Source organism: Bos mutus, chromosome 5 (genome assembly GCF_027580195.1).
Source record: "Bos mutus isolate GX-2022 chromosome 5, NWIPB_WYAK_1.1, whole genome shotgun sequence".
NCBI classification, from domain to species: domain Eukaryota; kingdom Metazoa; phylum Chordata; class Mammalia; order Artiodactyla; family Bovidae; genus Bos; species Bos mutus.
The window spans coordinates 57611133-57636438 of NC_091621.1; the positions used below are offsets into that span (position 1 = coordinate 57611133).

The following is a 25306-nucleotide window of genomic DNA, read 5'->3' on the forward strand; positions in this document are numbered from 1 at the left end:
TGTCGTCCCCTTCTCCTCCCACCTTCAATCTTTCCCAGAATCAGGGTCTTTTCTAATGAGTCAGTTCTTCGCACCAGGTGGCCAAAGTATTGGAGTTTCAGCTTCAGCATCAGTTCTTCCAATGAATATTCAGGACTGATTTTCTTTAGGATGGACTGGTTAGATCTCCTTGCAGTCCAATGGACTCTCAAGAGTCTTCTCCAACACCACAGTTCAAAAGTTCAGATGTTTAAAAATCTTCATTTGTGTGCTTACATCTAGAGGGCACCTATAAAACTGATAAACTGTAAATTACCTTATTAGGAGGATAAAACAAGTGTGTGAGGTCAATCATTTCATGGTCACCTACGTGAATCATATATTGGTGAGGGTTTTCGGATCCATCATCTTTAGCTGGAAGACCTCGGATTATCATTTAATTTTCAAAACATCATGAGAAGTAATGATTGGTGCTTCCAATCTTTACAGAAGAAAACAAAGACATGGAGTATACAGCCAGTGAGTATTTATGCAAGATTCATACTGGAGTCTTCTCAGTCCAAATCCATTGCTACTTCATTATCTCATGTAGCCTTCTTTAGATAAAAACCTGCAGTCCTCAATGATGAACTTTCTAAGATACTGTAACAATTAATCCAACACCTTGATAGGATTATTAGCTATCCCAGAAATACAGGAAGTGTCCAGGGTAGCAAGTAAATAGGCAGCTGACACGTGGACAGAGAGGATTCTTTCAGGGAACAAGGGACAACACAGATAAAGGGTGCCATGAGCTTCTCCCAGAGTCACTCTCCTCCCACATTTTGTCTCTAAAGTTTTGGCTCAGGAAGCCAGACATCATCCTTATTTTCCTTATGACTACACAAAGCAGCAGGTAGAGGGCTGGGTGGCATGAGTGCCCTGCTTTCTTTCTTTTTTCATTTATTTATTTTAAATTAATTTTTATTGGAATATGGTTGCTTTACAATGATGTGTTAGTTTTTCAATTCAGTTCAGTCACTCAGTTGTGTCCAGCTCTTTACGATCCCATGGACTGCAGCATGCCAGGCTTCCCTGTCCATCACCAACTCTCAGAGCTTGTTCAAACTCATGTCCAATGAGTCGGTGATGCCATCCAACCATCTCATCCTCTGTTGTCCCCTTCTCCTCTTGCCTTCAATCTCTTCCAGCATCAGGGTCTTTTCCAGTGAGTCAGCTCCTCACATCATGTGGACAAAGTATTGGAGCTTCAGGTTCAGCATCAGTCCTTCTGAGGAATATTCAGGGTTGATTTCCTTTAGGAGTGACTTGTTTGATCTCCTTGCTGTCCAAGGGACTTTCAAGAGTCTTCTCCAGCACCGCGGCACAGTTTGAAACCGCGGCACAGTTTGAAAGCATTAGTTATTTATTTTATACATAGTATATATGTGTCAATCCCAATCTCCCAATTCCTACCACCCGCCTTCTTTCGCCCTCAGTATTCCAATACTTGTTCTCTATATCTGTGTCTCTTGCTTCTGCTTTAAGTTTTGTTGGGTATAGACTTTCATGGTGAAACTTACTTTCTTTTAGCACTCTGACGATATCATTACATTGTATATTAGTCAGCTTGGGCTGCCACACCTCAGACTGAGTACTTAAACAGAGATATATGTTCTCACAGTTTTGGAGCCTAGAAGTCCCAGATCAAGGCTGTTGGCAACTTGAGTCTTTCAGAGGCCTCTCTCCTTGGCTTGCAGATGGCCACCTTCTTGCTGTGTCCACACATGACCCTTCCTCTGTGAGTATGTATACACTCCTTGTGTCTTTTCCTCTTCTAATAAAATTATCAGTTCTATTGGATTAGGGCCCCACTCATCTGACTTCATTAAATCTTAATTAACTCCTTAAAAGGCCTTTTCTCCAAAGTCAGATTGAGATTTAGAGCTTCTACCCATGACTTTGGGGAGCATATGATATTTAACAATTGTCTTCTGACTTTCCTAACTTCTATTAATAAACCAGCTTCATTATTATTGCTACTTGGAGGATAATAAACTTTCTTTTCCTTTTTTAAAATTAAAAAAATAACATTTATTTTAATTGGAGGCTAATTACTTTACAATATTGTAGTGGTTTTTGCCATACATTGATATGAATCAGCCATGGGTGTACATGTGTTCCCCATCCTGAACCCCCCTTCCCACCTCCCTCCCCATCCCATCCCTCAGGGTCATCCCAGTGCACCAGCCCTGAGCACCTTGTCTCATGCATCAAATGTAGACCGGCGATCTATTTCACATATGGTAATATACACGTTTCAATGCTATTCTCTCAAATCATCCCACCCTCGCCTTCTCCCACAGAGTCCAAAAGTCTGTTCTTTACATCTGTGTCTCTTTTGCTGTCTCATATATAGGGTCATCATTACCATCTTTCTAAATTCCATATATATGCATTGGTATACTGTATTTGTGTTTTTCTTTCTGACTTACTTCACTCTGTATAATAGGCTCCAGTTTCATCCACCTCATTAGAACTGTTTCAAATGTATTCTTTTTAATAGCTGAGTAATATTCCATTGTGTATACGCACCACAGCTTTCTTATCCATTCATCTGCCAATGGGCATCTAGGTTGCTTCCATGTCCTGGCTATTGTAAACAGTGCTGTGATTATCATTGGGGTACATGTGTCTCTTTCAGTTCTGGTTTCCTTGGTGTGTATGCCCAGCAGTGGGATTGCTGGGTCATACGGCACTTCTATTCTCAGTCTTTTAAGGAATCTCCACACTGTTCTCCATAGTGGCTGTACTGGTTTGCATTCCCACCAACAGTGTAAGAGGGTTCCCTTTTCTCCGCACCCTCTCCAGTGTTTATTGTTTGTAGATTTTTGGATAGCAGCCTTTCTGACCAGCGTGAGATGGTACCTTATTGCGGTTTTGATTTGCATTTCTCTGATAATGAGTGATGTTGAGCATCTTTTCATGTGTACTAAACTTTTTTTTTATGGATCTGAATTTTTTTTTCTCTTTGTCTTTGGGTTTTTAGTGCTTTTACTGTAGTCTGCTACAGTGTGGTTTTCCTTGTATATGTTTTGTTTGTAGTTTATGGAATTTCTTGAATCCATAAATTGAGGTTTTACCTCACCTTAGTAAATCCTCAAATACTAACTCTTCAGATATTATTTCTATTTCATTCTCTCTCACCTTTTTCTTGAACTGTAATTACATGCGTGTTAGATATTTTTGCTGCATCTCACGTCTCTTTTTTCTGTATTTTCCATTCTTTTTTATTTTGTGCTTCAACTTTAATATTTTTTTCATAGCTATTGTCCTTCCAGTAATTCTCTCTTCAGTTTTGATTAATCTGTGGTTAAACCCATACACTGAGTTCTTTATTTCAGTTATGTTACTTTTAAGTTATCAACTTTCCATTCAGGTATCTTTATAGGTTTAATATGTATACTGAAATTCTCAATTTTTTATTCTATACCCCAAAATTATTATGTGTATTCATTTTAAAGCCTTTATTATCTGAAATCTCCTTAGCTCAATTTCTGTTTGTTTCTCACGGTGTTCAGTGATGTTTCATTCTCCTTCCATGCCTTTATTTTTTTCTTTGGCTTGTGCCAAAAATTATACAGGAAAAAATGTAGAGATAATTCGAAGCTTGAGATGATGTTATCCGTTTTGGGACATGGTTTATATTTATTTCTGGCAACAGGTTAGCAGAAAACTCCCAGTTCACCAAGAGTAGTGACATCAAAAGTTTTGCTCAGTTTCTTAGTTCTTGAGATGTCCTTCTTGACTTATCAGTCTTAACTTACTTGTTAGTTCTTGAATGACTTCAACTAGTTTTTTTTGAAACTACATTTTCCAGCTTTTAAAGTTGTTCTCAGAAGGAGAGGTGGTTTGAATTAAATAGTCCTCTATTACCAGAAGTGGAAACCCTCTTGTATTTTTAAGTAAGAAAATAAACTAATAATATCCAACAGCCTATATATCAGGGTTCCTTTCAAAGAACTCTAAAAATTCTGAAATCCCTTTCCATTTTTATCCATATACACATCATATATGTGAAATATATATATAGCCTATACGTCAATTATATATGTATATTATATACTTATATATGATATATGTAAGTAATGAATGAATTACTTAGATATATTAGTGAAAGTGAAAAAAAGTGTTAGTCCCTCAGTCATGTCCAACTGTTTACAACCCCATGGACTATAGGTTACCAGGCTCTTCTGTTCATGGAAGTCTCCAGGCCAGATTACTGGAGTGGGTAGCCATTCCCTTCTCCAGGAGATCTCAACCCAGAGATTAAACCTGAGTCTTCTGCATTGTAGGCAGATTCTTTACTGTCTGAGCCACCAGGAAATCCTAGGAAGGTTTAATCAGCTTATCTCTGGTCATGGATTGCCATTCCCAAAAATCCCACTTATCTACAGACAAATATTTTTTTAAATTGCAGTTTGTTTTATGCTTCACTAGACTGAAATCTCTAATCACATTTTTTTTTCCTGTAGAAAGTTGAAGTGATTCCAAACCTTATACTACAAAATAGTATGATAGTGCCTAAATTATATTTAGGGAGTTTTAATTATAAGCAAGTCTCTTCTTAGGAGCATACATTCCAGGTAGTCTTTGGTTACCTGCATTAATTTTGTGGCATTAATTTACCAGCTCTTAATACCTAATTGTGTTGGCACTGTTAGCAAGTACTCTATACAGCTATGTTAATACAAGACCTACAAATAAACAATATATATAATGTGACTTTGTGCTCTAAACTGGTATTAAAAGGAGGAAAGCTTGAGAAGAAAATGCTTGTAATCATACAGTAAAAATACCGTAAGAGAACATGGTTTGATTAGAAATGCTCTGGAGTAAAAATTATAGACACTAAAGTCCTTTAATGACTTCAATACCCAAAAATTTAATACAAAAATATTTGAACTTCTATGATATATAAAGACATATGGTATGTGTGAATCTTCAGTTTTAAAGAAAAATAGAAAGCATGTTAGTGATGACAGCACCAAACTGGGAATTATGAAAGTCTGACTTTAGAGTGAAGTGAAATTGTCCTAGGGATTGGAGGAACTAAGACTGAACCTGCTTCCTTTTGAAGGCTGTTGGGCCAGATCCAATTTTTTTTTTTTCTCCCTAGCTTGACTAGCTTCCTTTCTTGGCCAAAACCAGAAGTCCAAATTTGGCATTGGCTTCAGGAGTAGCAAATTTAAGTTTTAGCAGATTAGAGCAGTAAAGTAATTTAATGTATTCAATATGATTAAAATAAAATTAAAATGTCAGTTATGAATGGAAAAAGAGGAATAAATAAAACAAAAATATAGTGTTTACTTTTGGTCTGTATGGAGAGGTTCTCATCTATATGAAAATTAGAATAGGTTCTTGAAAATACAATCACTCCTAGAATCTAAAATTTTGTTACTTAATAATGTTAGGTAATCATAATGAAACTAGATGAGATAGCAGGTAATTACAGGTCAAAAAACATATTAATCACCATTTGGACACTAAACTGTTTCTTAATTTATATTAATGCAAGCTATAGTGAAAGTGAGTTACCCCACCGTGTCCAGCTATTTGCAACCCCACAGACTATACAGTCCACAGAATTCTCCAGGCCAGAATACGGGAGTGGGTAGCCGTTCCCTTAGAAATGAATAAAAAAAAATATTTTTTCCCAGAGTTTTGGCTAATATAATGGTCAGTCTTTAAATTTTTTCTTAAATATTTTGATTCTAAACTTGCATACTTTACAGGCTAACCCAAGAACCTGTATTCCTTAATGTCTTCATTTTGTTTGATTTTTGCTAGCTTTGTTATGATAAAGAAATTATGTCCATTTCCCTTTAGGCATATACTCTTTGTGTGATCTTGGGCAAGTTACTTATCAAACTCTCAAAACCAGTTTCCTCTGTAAAATATTGATAGTCATAATATATAAGAGCTTCTGGGAAGACTGAATCAGAGAATTTAAGTAGAACTCTTAGCACAGTACCTAGTAAGAAATGCAATAAATATTACTAATTGGAAATAAAACAAAACAAAAGAAGCCCCACACTTATACTTTAAAAGTAACTGTTGCCAAAGATTACAAGTTTTGAGCACCCACTATGTGTCTATAATGTGTACTTTGTTTCCCAAGTTGAATCTCCTGTAATCCTCAACAACTAAAAACTGTTAGTATTTAATTTTACAAATGAAAAATAATGCTACACAGGGAAGTTAAATAACGTCCCCAGGCACACAGTCAATAAAAGGAGGACTCATGATTCAAACTGTGTTTGACTAACTATAGAATCTACACCTGTGAAAGTGAAAGGGTGAAAGTGTTAATCGTTCAGTCATGTTCAACACTGTGTGATCCCATGGACTGTAGCCCACCAGGCTTCTCTGTCCATGGGATTCTCGAGGCAAGAATACTGGAGTGGGTTGCCATGCCCTCCTCCAGGGGATCTTCCCAACCCAGGGATCGAACCTGGGTCTCCTGTATTTTCTGCATTGGCAGGTGGGTTTTTTACCATCTGAGCCACTTTCAAGCTATGCCTCTTTTTACATGAGAGTGCCATCAGGCTCCAAATTGAACATTTGAAACAAACAAAAAAGGAAACTTGGTGGGAAATATTTAAGGCAATAATTAAGAAAGTGTTTCAAATTTTAAGGCAAGATCAGATATTGAAACCTAAGTGAAATCATAGGTGATATAGAATTAACCAAGACAGGTACCGGACATGATATTAATATAAATAAAAATAAGGAAATAAATCAAGCAAATCAATGTTGAATCTATAAAATGCTCAGGCTCTTAGTTTCATATCATAGGAAAAACTAACTGGTATCTGACACATAGTTATCCTCAGAACAGGTGTGGTTAAATATGCTTCAACCTTTAGGTCTGAGTTAAGGGTCTAAATCTGGCAGCTAGACAAAAATTGCCAACGACTCATGAACAAAGCATAATATAAGGACATTTCATAAAACATGGTCTGTTAATAGGGTATAATTATTTACCTTATGTCATTTAATATAACGACATTTCATGTTAAATATTCCCTAAATTTAAGCATATTTTAAATCCCAGGCCAATAGGATATAACTACCATCCACTCTGTCTTGCTAGTGACCTCTAGATAAAGGCAACAAAAATAATCAAAGCATTTTAGTAAAATTTATAACATGAATCACGAAAACCCCACATAGGTGATATTGAAAAGTAGATACATATTTTTACATTTTTTTTTTTACAAAATCAGATGTTTTATAAAATATTTTATATTATAGAAAAAATTCAAATAATACTATCATCTAATTCCAATGAAATTATTACAGTGCCAGCATGCAACTATTCCACTATTGAGAAACTGTTCCACATAGAATCATTCAATCTAAATCTACAGTAAAATTTAATTCTGATCTCCCTAACTTTTGGGGGGTAAGATATCCAATTAATTTTATTTGAATTTTTTTAAGGGAAAGCAGTTTTAAAATTAGATTGTGGTGATACTTATTAGATTAAAATTATATTTCTGTTGGGTAACTGTAAATATATTGACATTTATAAACCATATTCAAAAAGGGTGCATCTTACACTCTGTGAATTGTATCTAGGGACACCTGGTTAAAAATGCGCCCTCCAGTGGGAAGCGGTGGTTAGTGAGGTAGCTAACTTGGAAGGCAGCTGGCTTCTAACCAGCCAGAAAATACAGAATGTGAGACTAGGAGGTGGATGAGGCCAGCGCAGCAGTTAAAGATAACATGGTGTTCAACCTGGCCAGAAATGATTAAATAATCTTTGCCTCACTCTTTTCCCATTAAAAAAAGAGGCAGAAATAAACATTAGGGAAGATAATTTTCTGCTACTTACATTTTTTCCAAGCCCATGCTTTTTTTTTTTTTTTACTTTTTTAAAAATTTATTTCTTAAAAAAAAAAAAAAGCCTTAAAGTAACTATTAGTCACTAGAATATAAGCTGCATACATAAAGACCATTCACTGAAATTAATGACATGCTCCCAAATGCACTTGAGGTTTAAAAAGAACCAAGTAAACTAAACACATTTTATACTGAGGAAAGAACACAAAAATGCACATCATATCAGAAAGCATATTTGGTAATGTTCCATTTTATTTCTATCACTACTATAGTACAAAAGTCAATAAATACAGTGTATGCTTATACGCCATTCTTGATAGTAACATATCTTTACCTTTCATATGTCACAGAACAGGTTGAGATAGATTCCTTCTGTCTGATTCTGAAGTACATGTTAATTTAAAGGGCAAAAATGCCCTGATTATCTTTCCTCCTAGGCATATCCTTCCTAAAGTAATGATGCTACTACTTAACAGGTAAGATCTATGGCGTTGTTATTTATTTTAGCGGAATTTCTACTCTTCCTTTCAAAAACAGCGAAGCTGAGACTGTACAAAGAAATGAACCCTGATTAAGACTGGTCTTGTTTTATATTGAAAGTATATTTTAGTTATATTAAAACACTAATCCATAAACATTTTTGAAATAATATTGATTTTTAAACATTCAATGGTTATCCCTTTTTAATGTTTTGCTATAGGAATTTCAATTATTTAAAAAATTGGATGTTAAAACAAATTTCCTTATACCATCATCTACTGATCTAACAATTTCCATGATTTGCAACACTTGGTTTATCTATCTTTCTAGGTATATTTTTATTACCATATGCTTAAAGGAAATTCTAGACCCTATGTCTTCTACATCCACTTAGCAAGGTATCTCTGAATAAATATAAAATTAGTAGCTATCACATTTTTCTTTAGTTGAGACATTACAGAAAAGAGACATAAATTAAAGTGTATCTATTTTCAATCATGCTATGATGATGCATAATTTTTAGGATTTATTTAAAACATACGGAAGACAGGGCTTCCCAGATGGTGCTATTGGTAAAACATACAGAAGATAAAGTATTAAGATTTTTGAGTAGTTCACTTCTATGCAAAATATTTTGACTCTATTCTTTCCTATTAGAAATTACAATCCAAACTATAGGTGAAAATTATTACCATTTTAATATTAAAGAAAAAGCAACAGAAAACTTGTTTTCAGTCATATTTGCTGTTCTATTACGTTTAAATATTCCTGTTTAATAAGTCCATAATTATTCTGAATGTAGAAACAGGGAATACAATCTGCCACTGCACTTATATATGCAGATTTTTTGTCCTAGAAGTGAGTTGGACAAGCTTCAAATATAGTAAAATATTTAAAATTCCAGAGTTTAATTCATAACGCTTAAATGCAATTTGCACATATTGGCAGTAAGTATATTAGAATATCATTTCAACATGTATTCACTTCAATTGATACAAGGTAACATATTCTGTCAGTGTAAAATTTAAATAAAGTTAGTAACATTGATGATATAGCATTATAATTTTGACACATAAATACAAAGAATTTTAATTTATGTATGCCACAATACAAATACTAAACGACCATGCTAATGAATCAAGATACCAAGTTAGTATTTTAGCTCCAAGAACCATATTTTGACTTTTACTTAGTTATGTTTTATCATAAGTTTTTATATATGTACTTTAGGACTAATGAAGATTTTTAAAATTTTTCTTTAAAGACAATTTTCCATTTTTTTAATTTTTCTGTATGTCTGTCATTAAATCATACCTTCAAAGAAACCATCTCTTTGGGGTTGTGCTTTCTCTGGTGGTTTTGTAACAGAAACTTTATTTTCATTGTTTCTGAATAATGCTAGGCGCACAGTGGGATCTAGATAAAAAGAGATTAAGACAAAAGTTCAGCTCTGGTTCTTTCCTTCTCTGAAATTGCTAACAATTTTCTACATTAAAATTAAAAATAATAGCCATTCTATAAAATTCTGTGAAATTGACTATGATTTTTAAAAAATATCTTCATAATATAATAAAATACCCAACATCTATATACTCTTGGTTATTGGATTAAGAACTAGCCAATACTTACTACACAGGGAATAAACACTAATAATGAGAAAAAATTGCATTTAAATTTTCCAGTTATGCCATCAACTTTTTATTTATGGAGTTGTTTTACTGTCCATTGTCTTAACTCCTTTGGTAAATTCCTGATATTTTTGTTTGAATACATTTTGTCATAAATATAAATAGATAAAAGCTATTGTCATAGGAAAAACCATATACCCTACTTTTTTCCTTCTCTGAACTATAAGAAGGTAAGATATAGAAGATGGAAGCAAGACAAATGAGATAAGAAACATAAAATATAATTTTCATTGGTTTTATAGATAAATGAATGATTTCTGGTTTGTGTTGATCTATGATATTTTACATAATGAAGATGTATAAATTCTAAGTAATTTTTATAGCCAAGAGAATTCTGAACCTATTAATTTTACAAAATAAATGTAGAAGTAGGGCCCTATAACTTTTTATTGATAATAAATGGTTCTAAGGCATGTGAAATTGGAGATTTGGTGTGGTTTAATTAAGACAAAAGGTTTGTGCTTGTTGAAGAACTGTAATAAAGAGTAGAAAGTTCTGCATTTAAAGTAGGTTAATATACTTTAAAAAGATAGGTTGTATCTGATTGATACAACGTTGTATGTCAGAGATACCTCAATAAAAAAATTAATGAAGTAGGCTAACATAAAACCACAATTCAGCACAGTACATTTTATTGATACCTTTATATCATCTTGCAAAAAGACTTTAATAATTTTCTATTAATATCTAGTATAATAGAAGTGAATATGTCAAATGAAAAATGAGATTTAAAATATCATAAAACCCAAATTACTTATTTTAATTAAATGTTAAGATAGCATGTTTTTAAAAATGTGAATTAGAAAAGCAGAAGAGTATTTGCAGTTATTCTCAAGTATGAGTATACTGAAGATTTCCATTAGTCTTCCAGTTATAATTTGCCCTTACTAAGCATGATTCACACGTTTCAGAGAGATTTTGTTTTTCAGATTAGGGAAAATATCAGTCAACACATCTCATAATTGTAAGCAACCAAGGTATGGTAAGAGTTGGGTGCTTCTATATGAATTCAATATGAATTATCAATAATAATAATAATAACTATATATTCAACTGAACAAGTACTATATATCACTTAAATCAGTAAACAAATACTGGTATGTTAAAAAGAGCATTAGTGGACGTCCCTGGTGGCTCAGTGGTAAAGAATCCACCTAGCAATGCAGGAGACATGGGACCGATCCCTAATCCGGGAAGATCCCGCATGCCACAGAGCAGCTAAGTCCATGTGCCACAACTACCGAGCTTTGCCCTAGAGCCCCCAAGCTACATCCACGGAAGCCTGTGCGCTTAGAGCCCTTGCTCCCAACAAGACAGACCACTGCAGTGAGAAGGCCGAGCACCGCAACTAGAAGACCCCACACAGCCAAAAACAAATAAATGTTTTAATGAAAGAGCATTAGTCAGTCAGGGAAGGCAGATTACTATGGGTTTACATATTCTATGATACCTTATTATAACCTTTAATTTTTCTACACATTCTCCTTTCTTGCCTTTTCATTTGATCTGTTTGTATTTCCTGACAAATATTGCAATTGAACAAAACTGGGTTAGATCCAAGCTCCAATTTTTACTAGTTGTATGATTCTGGTCAAATTGGTCCCACAGTCTGCTTCCTTTTTGTCCAATAATATTAACTTTGAAATATTACTGTGTGAATTAATTGTATGCAAAGCATCAAGACATAAGTGTAGGTAGGTACTCAATAAAGGGCAGGTACTAAACAGATAATTACAACATAAAAACAATAACATTTCCTGAGAAAGATCTTAAATCATTACTATAATAAGGTAGGATATAAAGGAACAGACTGTTCGATCCATAGTTGACTTCATTTAATTCAATACAGCACATGAAATAAAAGCAATGGATCTTCTCTAAGTTCTTTTGTACTCCTTTGGGCAAATAATAAGCTCTCCATGACTATTTCTTAATTTGTAAACCATGGATAATGATAGTACTTTCTTCACACTACTATCATGATTAAATAATTCAACATATAAAATATTTAGAAGAGTTGTCTAGTTCTATATTCTCCAGGCAAGAATAATGGAGTGGGTAGCCATTCCCTTCTTCAGAGGATCTTCCCAACCCAGGGATCAAACTTGGGTCTTCTGCACTCCAGGCAGATTCTTTACTGTGTGAGCCACCAGGGAAGCCCTAATTTACTTAATAAGATCATTTTATTCATCAAGAGCACATAAATAATAGCATTCTGATTACATCACCTTAAATGGGTTTAAAATAATTCAAGTTGCAAAGGAATAATAATAATGAATAATGATTAGAGACCAAAAATATAGTAATTCTAGATGGGAAAAAAATCACCTGATTCTAATGGTCCCTGGAAAGACCACCATGAATGATAACATTGCTACCTTCAAAAAATACACTAGTAAGAAAGCCAGTAGATAAGGACATTGTAAAGACCATTCCAAAGTCATTTAAATCTACCCCTCAGTACTCTTGCCTGGATAATCCCATGGACAGAGGAGCCTGGTGGGCTGAAGTCCATGGGGTCGCGAAGAGTCAGACACGACTGAGCAACTTCACTTTCACTTTTCACTTTCATGCACTGGAGAAGGGTGTGCTTGCCTGGAGAATCCCAGGGATGGGGGAGCCTGGTGGGCTGCTGTCTATGGGGTCACACAGAGTCAGACACCACTGAAGTGACTTAGCAGCAGCAGCAATCATCAACAGCAGGTCTATGTTGCTGTTTTTTTTAATTTTTGTATCTCCCAGTATGACTTGCCCAGTATTTGAGAAACAGATTTTAAATACATCTTTGTCATTTATTTAGAGAAACCCATTAGTAAACTGCAGTTCATGGGATCATAAAGAGTCAGATAGGACTTAGCAATTAAACAACAACAATAAGTAAGCTGAGTTTCCATTATGTATGTGGTTCTGTGCTTGACACTTTATATCCATTACTTCATTTAAGTAACAATTTTCTTTAGGCATTATAATATCCTTAAAATTATTTCAATCCCTTTACAGATTTTATGAAATAAAATAATTTTATTTCAATCTGTAAAGATCCTGAGCAATCTCTTTACAGTTTCTTTAATCCTAAACTTAGCTCACTGGTTTATCTTACTAATGACATACATGAAAATCTGAAAATCTGGTTATTTTCCATTTTATACATGTGCCATTCAGAGCAATACTATAAAATAAGTTTTATGCTAATGTTGAATGACTATAGTTCATTATTTAATTACAAGTATTATTTACTAATTTAAATTTGCTTTCTCATGGTAAAGATGCTGCCTGCAGTGCAGGAGACCCGGGTTTGATCCCTGGGTTGGGAAGATCCCCTGGAGAAGGAAATGGCAACTCACTCCAATATCCTTGCCTGGAAAATTCCATAGACAAAGGAGCCTGGCAGGCTACATTCTATGGGGTTGCAAAGAGTTGGACACAACTGAGTGACTTCACTTTCTTTTCTTTCTTTCTCAAATATAGGCTTCCCTGGTGGTTCAGATGGTAAAGAATCTGCATGCAATGCAGGAGACCTGGGCTCAACCCCTGGGTAAGGAATATCCCCTGGAGAAAGGAATGGCTAACCACTCTAGTATTCTTGCCTGGAGAATTCCATGGACAAGAGCCTAGCAGGCTAGTCTATGGGTTTGCAGAGGTGAACACAACTGAGTGACTAAGACTTTCACTTTTTCTCAAACATAAACATATACTTTAAATAACTATAAATTACACACACAGTCATACACATACATGGAGTTATATGTCTTTAGTGATGTTTACCTAACTTACTGCTGATCTGCTTAACAGCTATTTATTGAACATCTACTATAGTATTTAAATGACTATAAAATAACGCTAAAATACTAAATGACTATAAAATAGGGCTTCCTTCTTAGCTCAGTTGGTAAAGAATCTACCTGCAATACTGGAGACCTGGACTTGATTCCTGGGTTGGGAAGATCCTCTGAGAAGGAAACGGCAACCCACTCCAGTATTCTTACCTGGGGAATCCCATCGGCAGAGGAGCCTGCAGGCTACAGTCCACGGGGTTGCAATAGTCGGACACGACTTAGCGACTAAACCTCCACTACGGTATTAGGTTCAGGGAATTTGGTGGGGAACAAGTGGAGACTGAGTCCTCCATGATTTTAGTGTTCAAATAAGTTTTATTATTGTTTTATTTAGAGCACAATGAAGTAACATTTAATCAAAATTCTTTTAAGTTCCTTTTGGGAATCACTGAGGTGAACAAAATAAATCAGCAATACACTTCACTTTGTCAGTTTTGTCTAAGCTGTTTCCTTTTGATCCTTCCTCCTTAACATGTCTTAATTGTCTTATCATTTTGCAACCTGATCTCTTTGCTATAGCTCATAAATGGCTTAATTCATACTAAAAAGTTAGCTTTTATTATTTTCTATATGGCTTAATTCTTGGCTATAACTAAATGTTACCAACACAGTTGCAAGCTTTTTTCTTCATTCACATGGGATCAGCACATATTTATTGAATGCTTTCCATGTACTTGACACTTTGCTAGGCATTATCAACAGCTGCAAGATGATTCTTATCCCTAGTAATGTGTGTGTGCACATGTGTGTGTGCTCAGTTGTGTCTGACTCTTTGCTACCCCACAAGGCTCCTCTGTCCTTAGTATTTCCCAGCAAAGAATACTGGAGTGGGTAGCCATCTCCAGGGGATCTTCCTGACTCAGGGATTGAACCCAGGTCGTCTGCATTGCAGGCAGATTCTTTACCACTGAGCCATCTGGAAAGCCCAATATCCCTAATGGGAGTTCTATCTTTATAATGAAATTACCTTCTTTTCTTCATCCGGTTTATCTTTCTTCTAACTCTGAAATTTGATATGCATAAATATGATAAATGTTGGAAAGCCACATTATGTTTTCATCCTTACATTCTTAGCCCTTAAACTTACCATTCGTTCTCCACTAAAATCCCTATACACAGACCTCTACTCTTTGAAGAGAGCTCCACATTAAAACCACTCACTCACTCTCTTTCTCCATCTGGCTCATCTCAGTTTTGCTACCAATTATGATATCTTTAGGATATTGACCCTTAGATTTTCAATAAACCAGCAACTCTCACTTCACACATGATGTTCTTCACTGCAGCACTAACCTCCAGACTTCACTGGGTATCTGCTAAATTCCTACCCAGATCACCAAATTCTGAAGTCACTTTTGTCCATGACACGACAGTAAAAACAAAAAGACAAGAAAACAAAGACCCAACAAACACAAGATCAGTCATCACTGGTTCACACCTAGGTCCATCATGAGGCAAAGAGCAATGGCTTACTACAGATAACAATTAGAACCCAATACCAAACTGAGTAATCATGGTAACTCCTCACAATTTTAGATTCCATCCTGTGGCTTTCAAATAATTCCTCCTCACCCTTCTCCCCATCCTCTCTCTTCTGCTTAAAGCAGATGACCTTATTTATCCTAATGGAAGTCCCCAATATTGAAAGTCCTCTGAAGGCTTCCCACACTGTTTGCTTTCTCAGCCCCTTGTTTCTCCATTAATCAGTAACCTGACTGGTATTCCTCTCCTATCTGCTGCTGCTGCTAAGTCACTTCAGTCGTGTTCGACTCTGTGCGACCCCATAGATGGCAGCCCACCAGGCTCCCCTGTCCCTGGGATTCTCCAAGCAAGAACACTGGAGTGGGTTGCCATTTCCTTCTCCAATGCAGTAAAGTAAAAAGTGAAAGTAAAGTCATTCAGTCATGTCTGACTCTTCACGACCTCATGGACTGCAGCCTACCAGGCTCCTCCATCCATGGGATTTCCCAGGCAAGAGTACTGGAGTGGGCTGCCATTGCCTTGCTCCTATCTGCAACTTTCTTCAAATAACTAACCCCCTACCTTTTGCCCTATTTTCACTCTCATCTTAATCAAATATTATTGACATAATCCTTGGTTAAATAAATATATGTACAAGATACAAACAGGAAATATTATTAAGAGCACCAACAACTGAGCAACTTGCTATAAGGTGAAATTTGGATTAATGCTTCCATACTTCTATATTTATGCCCCACTGCTTTGTTAGACTGAAGGGATTCCATTTAATTTTCTCTTCTCTGAATGTCCCATCTGACACTCTCCCTACACCCAGGAGACCAGGGTTCAATCCCTGGGTCAGGAATATCCCCTAGAGAAGAAAATGGCTACCCACTCCAGTATTCCTGCCTGGAGAATTCCATGGACAGAGGAGGCCGGAAAAAATAGATTTGATTATAAATTAATGTTAGTAAGTGTCAGATGGAAACTAAACAAGTAAATGGGGAAAAAAAAAAAAAAAAAAACCACATACCCACACACACACAGGACTTCCCTGGTGGCTTAAACAGTAAAGAATCTGCCTGCAACGCAGGAGACCTGGGTTCAATCCCTGAGTCAGGAATATCCCCTGAAGAAGGAAACGGCAACCCACTCCAGTCCCCTTGCCTGGAGAATTCCATGGACGGAGGAGCCTGGTGGGCTACAGTCCATGGGATCATGAGTCAGACAGAGCTGAGTGACTACACCCACAGAGCTGGTTAGTCTCCCGCAGTTTTATGAACAATGTTGCCCTCTTGTGGCCTGAAATTTTCAAGCTGGCAAGTTGGACATGTAAGAGATAGACATATAAAACTGTATATTTGAAAATTACTAATAAATGTTGAAGTATTTAACAGAATTAAAATGTTTAAAATATAATTTAAATGTATTAAGTAATAAAAGTTTAAAATTATGGCCATTAGAGGCAAATTGAAAGTGAAAGTGAAAGAAAGTAAATGTCAAAGAAAGTGAAAGTCGCTCAGTCATGTCCAACTCTTTACTATACAGTCCATGGAGTTCTCCAGGCCTGGAAACTGAGGTGGGTAGCCTTTCCCTTCTCCAGGGGATCTTAACAACCCAGGGATCAAACTTAGGTCTCCCACATTGCAGGCAGATTCTTAACCAGCTGAGCCACAGGGGAAGCCCAAGAATACTGGAGTGGGTAGCCTATCCTTTCTCCAGTGGATCTTCCCGACCCAGGAATCGAACTGGGGTCTCTTACATTGCAGGTGGATTCTTTACCAACTGGCTATAAGGGAAGCCCAAATTAGTTAATAGCATATCACAACTCATTAATTAATTGCATATATTAATTGATTGCATTAACACTAGAAAAAATTTTATTCTATAAGAAGAAAGACTGAGTTACAGAGTCTTAAATTATTTGCTCACATATGCAAAAAGAGATAAATGCTACATCATCTACCTACTAAAGATTAAAATATAATTGTACAGGATCCCACTAATTTTCTTTTTCTTCTTTAATTTTACCTTGACTATATCTATTCTGGGTATATGTGGTGAAGGGGGAGTAGAGAAAAAGAGTAAGAAGGATTTAAAGGTCGTCATTTTGTTTCACACTTCAGAATGCAAATTTTTGAAAATTGGTTTCATTTCATCAATCTGATAGTATTTTGATAAAATACTATTTTGAGAAACAAAACAAAAGCTGAATAGAAAGACGCAAAACCTCACACAGTAATAAGAATGTGATTTGGCTTACAATCATGTAACTAGAATAAATATCTCTATAAAAATTATATGACTGCCATTTTGGGTCTTTACCTAACAGGTCATACTTAATGACCACTGGCAAAATACTAAATTTAAGATATACCTGTTAGCTTGAATATCTGGTTTTCCTTTTTCTTTTGTTACCCTATCATGCCCCCTTGTGACAGATAAAAAGAAGTTTAACTTTTGCTTCATAATATTATGTCTAATTTTTGGCCACTGAAGCAATGATTTTTATTTTTATTTTTATGTTGAGCATATATTCCTTAATAAAATTTTTCTAAAAATATTACCTACTATGCTGATTTATTAAAAATGTACTCAACCTAAAAAAAAAAACTCAGTTATTAGAAATAGCAAGAAAGACTTATATATTTCCAGAGACAGAGTCTAACAAGACAAAATTTTCCTTAGCTTCACTAGCACAGACTATTGCAAATACTGTAAATAATTTTAAAAATTAGATCTTGAACATAAATAATAAATATGTGTTGAACATTGGCTGAATCAGTTCTTAAGCTACTTTTGGTATTTGAACTTGCTCCAGGAGTTTCAGTAACTTTTATTAATCTCAAAACATTTATTTAAATGTTGCTTTTGATACTGTTGAAAGTGAGTAGAAATATCCATCAAAGCAATACAACATTATCAAACTACCCTGAATTACTGCACTGAATTCCACTTCCTTAGAATTGAAGGAGAGTCTCACTATTTTTAAGAGTTTGGGGTTATATTTCCCTGGGTAACCACAGTTCACAGAGCCCGGATGGACTTGGTAGGAGTTTACAACATAAGAGTACAGGATGCACTAAACAATCTGACAACAAAGCAAATATTGACATTTTCTCTAAAAAGCCTTGACATTTTAATTCTTTAAACCTAAAAATCTTTGAGTACACACAAAAAATCACACTTATCTTAAAAAGATAAAAGATAAAATTAAGATATCACTATATAAGGGCAAAAAAGGAAAGTTGAACATTTATGAATATAAAAATGAGTCATCAGTAATTTATCAATGGCTAGTAACTGCTGTGTTAACAAATATCAGTTATTCCTCAGAAACCAACAGTATCTTAGTTATTTTGTTTCTAAAAATTATATATATACCTATACACACACATATTTCTTAGAATTCTATAATTGAATTGATCAAAATAATAAATAGAAAATTAATAAAGGTAAAAATTAATCTGAGTGTTTCTTTGTATACTGGTATAAGCTAGAACTATAGGATAAATATAGACTCCTTGCTTGTCTCAGGAGTAATCTTACTTTTATGGAAACATTTCACTGACATTAAGATTTTTATAAAGGAAATTGATGAATGAGAGAAGCAGATAGAAAAGAATGTCATGTTACTTATACTGAGCCTATGAGTCCATGAGTAAACACAAAGTTATATGAAATATACAAATAAATTGTCTTAATTATAGCTATAAATTCATTAACCACCTATTTCTTGCTCTAATATCTATAAATTACTCCACATATTAAGTAATTTTAATAAAACAACTAGAGGTGTCCAAATAAAGACAAATGACTTGAAAAGCCTGGCAAGTGGGACAGAAGAAAGATGCCTTTGAACATTTTGCAAGTTCAGCATAACCACAAAAGATATTCACTGTGCTCGTTTCCCAAAGTGTCAAAGCTGATATTCATGGAACTGATAAATGTATGGAAATAGTTTATAGAATAATCAAGCAATTTAAAAACACACAAAGGAATAAGCACGTGAAGCAGATGCTCTTTAGAATCACCATTTGCTGTGACGAACCAGCTTAGAAAGCAATTACAGCATAATTCTCAGTGTACAATAGATAGAATAATCAATAGCAAAGTAGGTAAGAAACAGGGGAAAGTAAAAATAGCATTTAAGAGTATAATAAATCATTAAATGCAATATCATAAATTTCTCTACATTTTTCTTATGATTTTTATGGAGTATTACCTTAGACAGTCTCATATCTGTGCATTTTATTTCTATGCTTATTAAATACAATTTGCTAAAAATAGTTTAAATGATTATATTTTCAATGTCAGATACACAGTTATTGAGCATTGATTACCCACCTAATTTTTTCCTTAATTTCTTTGATTTCATTTTCTGTGCTCTCTTCAGCATCTGCTGAGCAGTAGAAATATCCTTAAAACCCCTATTAAAAGATCAAATTTAATAAAGGCAAAAATCCTCAGACTATATTTATATTATGCATATACATATAAACATACGTATCTGAATTATATCATACCAAAACAAATTTGAATTCCCATTTAAGAATCTAAATTTAACAGAGGTATAGTTTCTTAAAAACTAATAAAGATATTCTTGAAATCTTGAAAAATACCTGTTTTGGATATTTAAAGTATCTAAATTTCTTAATATGTTAGGGTTAAATGAACTACATACCATTCTTCTGAAATTTTTTCTTCTTTTTCAGACTTTAGCAGACTCTTTCTGCTGGTCTTTGCTTCAGGTAGTCTGGATAAAGTTCTATTTTCTGATCTAGCAATAGGACAAAACCACACTTGACTGAATCAACACAAGTATATCAGCACTTTTTAAAACTACAAGCTGTTTATGTTGTCTCACACTTGGAAATAAAATATATTTAAGTTACAGAAAAAACTTTATCTTGAAAAGTAATAAAAGTCAGCCATTAATTTAAAATGTTTACATTTCAATTACTTGAAGCATATTTCAATCCTATTGTCGAAAGAAACAACATTGGAATTTTTATTCTAATTCTTATCTCTACCTATATAGCAGTATTTAAAAGTCCATTTGTATACAATAGTTAATAATATTATTTCACTGATACTTTGGATTTGCTTTAATGAATATATATCACACATTTTTCTTACACTGAAAACTCCATAAAATCATTAAATTTTTAATACAAATGCTCTGCCATGTTCTAAACAAGCAAATTCATACATATTTTCATAATCTTACAATTTTTTTAAGGAGTATAATATCCTTGTCATTCATTAAAGGTTGATCCTCTAAAAGAGCAATTTAGCTTACCTGCTATTAAATTGTGTGTGTTCTGATGAAAGCACATTTTCTTTCTCATTACATAGCCATGCTTGAGCTGGATGACTTGGTAAATTAAGTGAAGTATCATCATATTTTAAGATTCCAGAGAACTTGCCAGAAAAAAATGTACATACATATAAAATAAATTGAAAAAATCTAACATTTATATTGTATTACTTTACATACATATTACTGAGTAGTTTAAGAAAAACATATAAAAATTAAAAATTATAATAAAATGAAATTTATAGACTAGACATACAAATGTCCTTTCTTGCTGTGGTGAGAGGTATACTTTTTGTATAGTTTGCATATACAAAATGATTAATTGAAAAGATCATTAAAAAATTCAGAAAACAAAAACTTCAAAGATTATCAAATAAATAACAGATATTACAGTTCATTGACCTCTGACTGAGAATCTTCAGCTGTTGCCCTTTTAATGCATATTTTTGTATTTTTAAAGTGCTGTCAACTAGTGATTTTATGCAGCTGAAGCATATCATATATTTTTTTTTTTTTTTGCTACTGTGAAATAAAGTGTTGAAAGAAATCCAAAATAAAGAAAAAAAATTAGGAGCAAATGAAAGAAAAGCTACATGAAAAATTACATCTGGGGATGAGGAGGAAGTCAGAGGCTTCTAAAAGTAATTGTGTTTTTCAAGTCAATAAATTGTATTATTAATCACTGCAGCATAGCACAACCTTAAGAAATGAGCAAAGATCGAGCACTAAGAGATTTCCATGACATGTTACCTTTGGCCAGTGCAGCTGGTTTGGAAGAAGCAGTGTTTGTGAAGGGAAGCGGGCGGAATCTAAAGCAAGCCATTCCTTCTCTAAGGCAGCCTGAACAAATAATAACATTAATGTACATAATTTAGTTTGCATAACTTTTATAAAGATTCTTTTAAACTGTCTTACACACTACCAATGTTAAGAAAGTATATCAGCATTTCTACTTAGAGGAAAATTTGCTACTTGCTCTCGTTATGAATCTGTTTAATGCAAACATTCTAAAAAAATGGGATAAAATTTTTCATCCCCAAGTAGAATAAAGTAAAACCTTGAGTACTCACATGTTCTAAAAAATGAGAAGTACAGATTGTTCAGTGTATTAAACTGTTTGAGAACTAGGACTCTGAGCCAACTCTAGAAGTAACTGAAGGACATAATCGTTTAACTTTTTATTATGCAAATTATAATATTTTCCAGCAATCCTCACTATTTAAAATGTATATTATTTTAACATATTAGTATCACTTTTTCTGAAAATACTATCTGTAAGTTAGCTTTTACTTAATTTTAGTTCAAAATTTCACAAATTTTCTGGATATATGGAAAAAAAAGAATTTTGTGGCAATATATGGAACGTGGTTCCTGATATTATATTCTCTAATTCAAAGGTTTGAATGATAAAAATATAAAATTTGAAATGATTTTGTCACTTCACTCTTCATCTTATAAGATTTTTATTCCATTTAGGTAATTTTCAAACTTTTTATCTTTCTACAATGGAACTGTGCTAGTTACACTAGTATTGTATAATTTAGGATATCATAAAAAAATTAGGATATCATTATCTAAATTTTATTTGCTTGGCTTATCTAATATGGCTTAAATAATATTCTTTGGTTCTATAATTTTTAAAAAATCTTTAAGGAAAAAGGATGGTCATAATACCAATGAACTTGATTTTTAAAAGTTTCTAAAATGATCAAACATATTTATGTTTTAAAAACTGGAATGACTATAAACTAAGACTTAAATTCAATTTTCCATTTATATAGCTTCAGTGTTTCTTGACTGTCTCTTGAAAGACCATTGGAAAGGCAAGACTAAGACATCCGGACTACAGACCAGCAGTGCAATGGCAGACCATTGCTTACAGCATTCAGTCTTAGGTAATCTAATCAAATTTATGTTATCTGAATATCTATGTAAAAAGAACACACATGTGCACCAGTACATTGTTCAGTTCCACCTGGGAAGAGATTATTAACACATATGTCACAGTTATATGCTTGTTATACCTGGTTTAAGAATATATATCTGACTTAAGAGGGGCTGCTGCTGCTACTGCTAAGTCACTTCAGTCGTGTCCGACTCTGTGTGACCCCATAGACGGCAGCCCACCAGGCTTCCCCGTCCCTGGGATTCTCCAGGCAAGAACACTGGAGCGGGTTGCCATTTCCTTCTCCAATGCATGAAAGTGAAAAGTGAAACTGAAGTCGCTCAGTTGTGTCCGACTCTTAGCAACCCCATGGATTGCAGCCTTCCAGGCTCCTCCATCCATGGGATTTTCCAGGCAAGAGTACTGGAGTGGGGTGCCATTGCCTTCTCCATAAGAGGGGCTACTAAATGCAAAATTGCAAGCAGTATGCGTGGCTGAGGTTTTTTAAATATTTATTCTGTATGACAATTCAAGGAAAATTTAGGTCTATCCCAGGAAAGATCAAGGTCCGAGACATATCACTTATCGTTAAATTAATATTCTTATTCTGTAAAACTGCTAAAATGAAGAGATGTGGAGACAATACTACAAAAGGCAAAATGCCAGAGGATTCTGGGATCATGGTGGATTAGGTAGCACCAGGAAACTGTCTCCCAACCTACACAACAACTGAACCCACAGAATCTGTCCAGTATAACCATTTTAGAAGTCTAGAGTCTACTGAGGGCTTGTAATGCCCTGGGGAAAATGGTTAATTTTGGTCATTATCAATTCTTAGCATAGTAACAGCTACCCATTTCCATTCCCCAGCCCCGAGGCAGGCAGTCATTCATGTGTTTTAGGAGTATGTTGCATATAGCTTGCAGTGGTCAGGGCAGACAATGAGGATGCTGTCTTCCAAATATTGGAGATATGTGATTGACCTTTGTTGCTTCTGATCACAGAGGTACAAAGAGGTGAGTGGCTATATCATATAGATGATACCATAGAGACGTTTCTTCCTTGGAAAAGCTACATAAAGTTTGGGGAAATTTTTAGTTCTATTAATACCTAAAAGTGTAGAAAAATTTGAAAATAGCTTTTATTATTTTGTTTAATATAAGGTGACAGACATTTTTAAGATTCTAGAATAATTCTTTAACTTTAGTCTTTTAAAAATTTTAGAGACATAAATAGAAGGTGCAATATAAAATGCTAAAGATACTTGGTAATTATATAATCTCAAACAAAAATGTTAGCAAGACTACTGATTTATACCAGTTCAAGCTTATTAATATCAAATATACATGATAGTATCTAGTATGTTGAGGAAAAAAAACTCAAAACATCAGGAGGAATTGGTCATACTTATAAATATGCTACTGTTTAAAAATGTATATTAATATGTCTTTCTTACTGCTGGGCATATACAAATTTCATTTATTGCTTAAGAAAACCTTCTGCTCAGATATTCCTTAATTTACAACTGAGAATTTGGAAAGCTTTCTGTTTATTAGAAGACTAAATCAAAATTTATTTACATATTAAAAATAAAATTGTTCATGTCTCCTGGTTTATGGGAACTTTAATAGAATTTGTATTTTGCTGTTGTGTGAACATTGTATAATCTGAATTAAGTTGAATCACTTCACAGTGATTTTCAGGTCTAATATATCCTTCTACTTTTCTGCCTATTTGTTCTATTAATTTTTGAGAGTTTGATATTGAAATTCCAACTAAAAATCTAAATTTATAGTGTAATATGGTAGATCAGACAGTAAAGAATCTGTCTGCAGTGCAGGAGACCCAGGTTCGATCCCTGGTTTGGGAAGATCCCCTGGAAGAAGGGAATGGTTACCCACTCCAGTATTCTTGCCTGAAGAATCCCATGGACAGAGGAGCCTGGCAGGCCACTGTCCATGGCATCACAAAGGGTAGGACACGACTGACCCACTAAGCAGAGCACAGCATGGACACACACAACTTGGAAGACTTTCAAGGGAATTAAGATGAGTGAAAAAAACAATCCGCAAATGTTACAAATTGCATGACTCATTTATATAACATTCTTGACATGACAACATTATAGAAATGGAGGACAGATGAATGGTTGCCAATGGCAAGATACTGGACTGGGGAGGTGGCTGAGGCTAGAGGGGCAACATGATGGATTCTTATAATGATGGAACTATTTTGTATCCTGATTGTGGTGGTGGATACATGAGTCTACACGTGATAATATCATGATAAAACTGGATAGAATTAAACACACATGTGAGGACAAATAAAACCAGGGAAACAGAAAAACATAAAGTTGAATTCAGATAAATTTGCAATCATGCATTCACAACATTTGAATATACATACATTGGACTTTTTATCAAAGAAGAAATTTTTACCCTATAATCCAACTTTGAAAGACTATGAAATAAGGCTATCAGAAGAGCTGGGAGTTACCTTCATGCTTATTTGCATGAAAATGAAAGTGAAACTCACTCAGTTGTGTCCCACTCTATACAGTCCATGGAATTCTTCAGGCCAGAATACTGAAGTGGGTAGCCTTTCCCTTCTCCAGGGGATCTTCCCAACCCAGGGATCAAACCCAGGTCTCCCACATTGCAGGCAGATTCTTTACCAGCTGAGCCACAAGGGAAGCCCAAGAAGACTGAAGTAGGTAGCCTACCCCTTCTCCAGCAGATCTTCCCAACCCAGGAACTGAACTGGGGTCTCC

The 25306-nt window shown here is 34.5% G+C and overlaps 1 protein-coding gene across 1 annotated transcript in view; it reads right to left on the reverse strand.

Moving 5' to 3' along the window:
- The window catches only part of LRRIQ1 (leucine rich repeats and IQ motif containing 1), a 205001-nt gene that overhangs the window by 50867 nt on the left and 128828 nt on the right, over positions 1-25306 (reverse strand). The window contains exons 18-22 of the mRNA XM_070370008.1: positions 21402-21491; positions 20634-20755; positions 20016-20111; positions 19679-19761; positions 9661-9762 (exon numbers count right to left, since the gene is read on the reverse strand). Of these exons, the coding sequence (XP_070226109.1) occupies positions 9661-9762; positions 19679-19761; positions 20016-20111; positions 20634-20755; positions 21402-21491 (493 nt within the window). The remainder of the gene's footprint in view (positions 1-9660; positions 9763-19678; positions 19762-20015; positions 20112-20633; positions 20756-21401; positions 21492-25306) is intronic.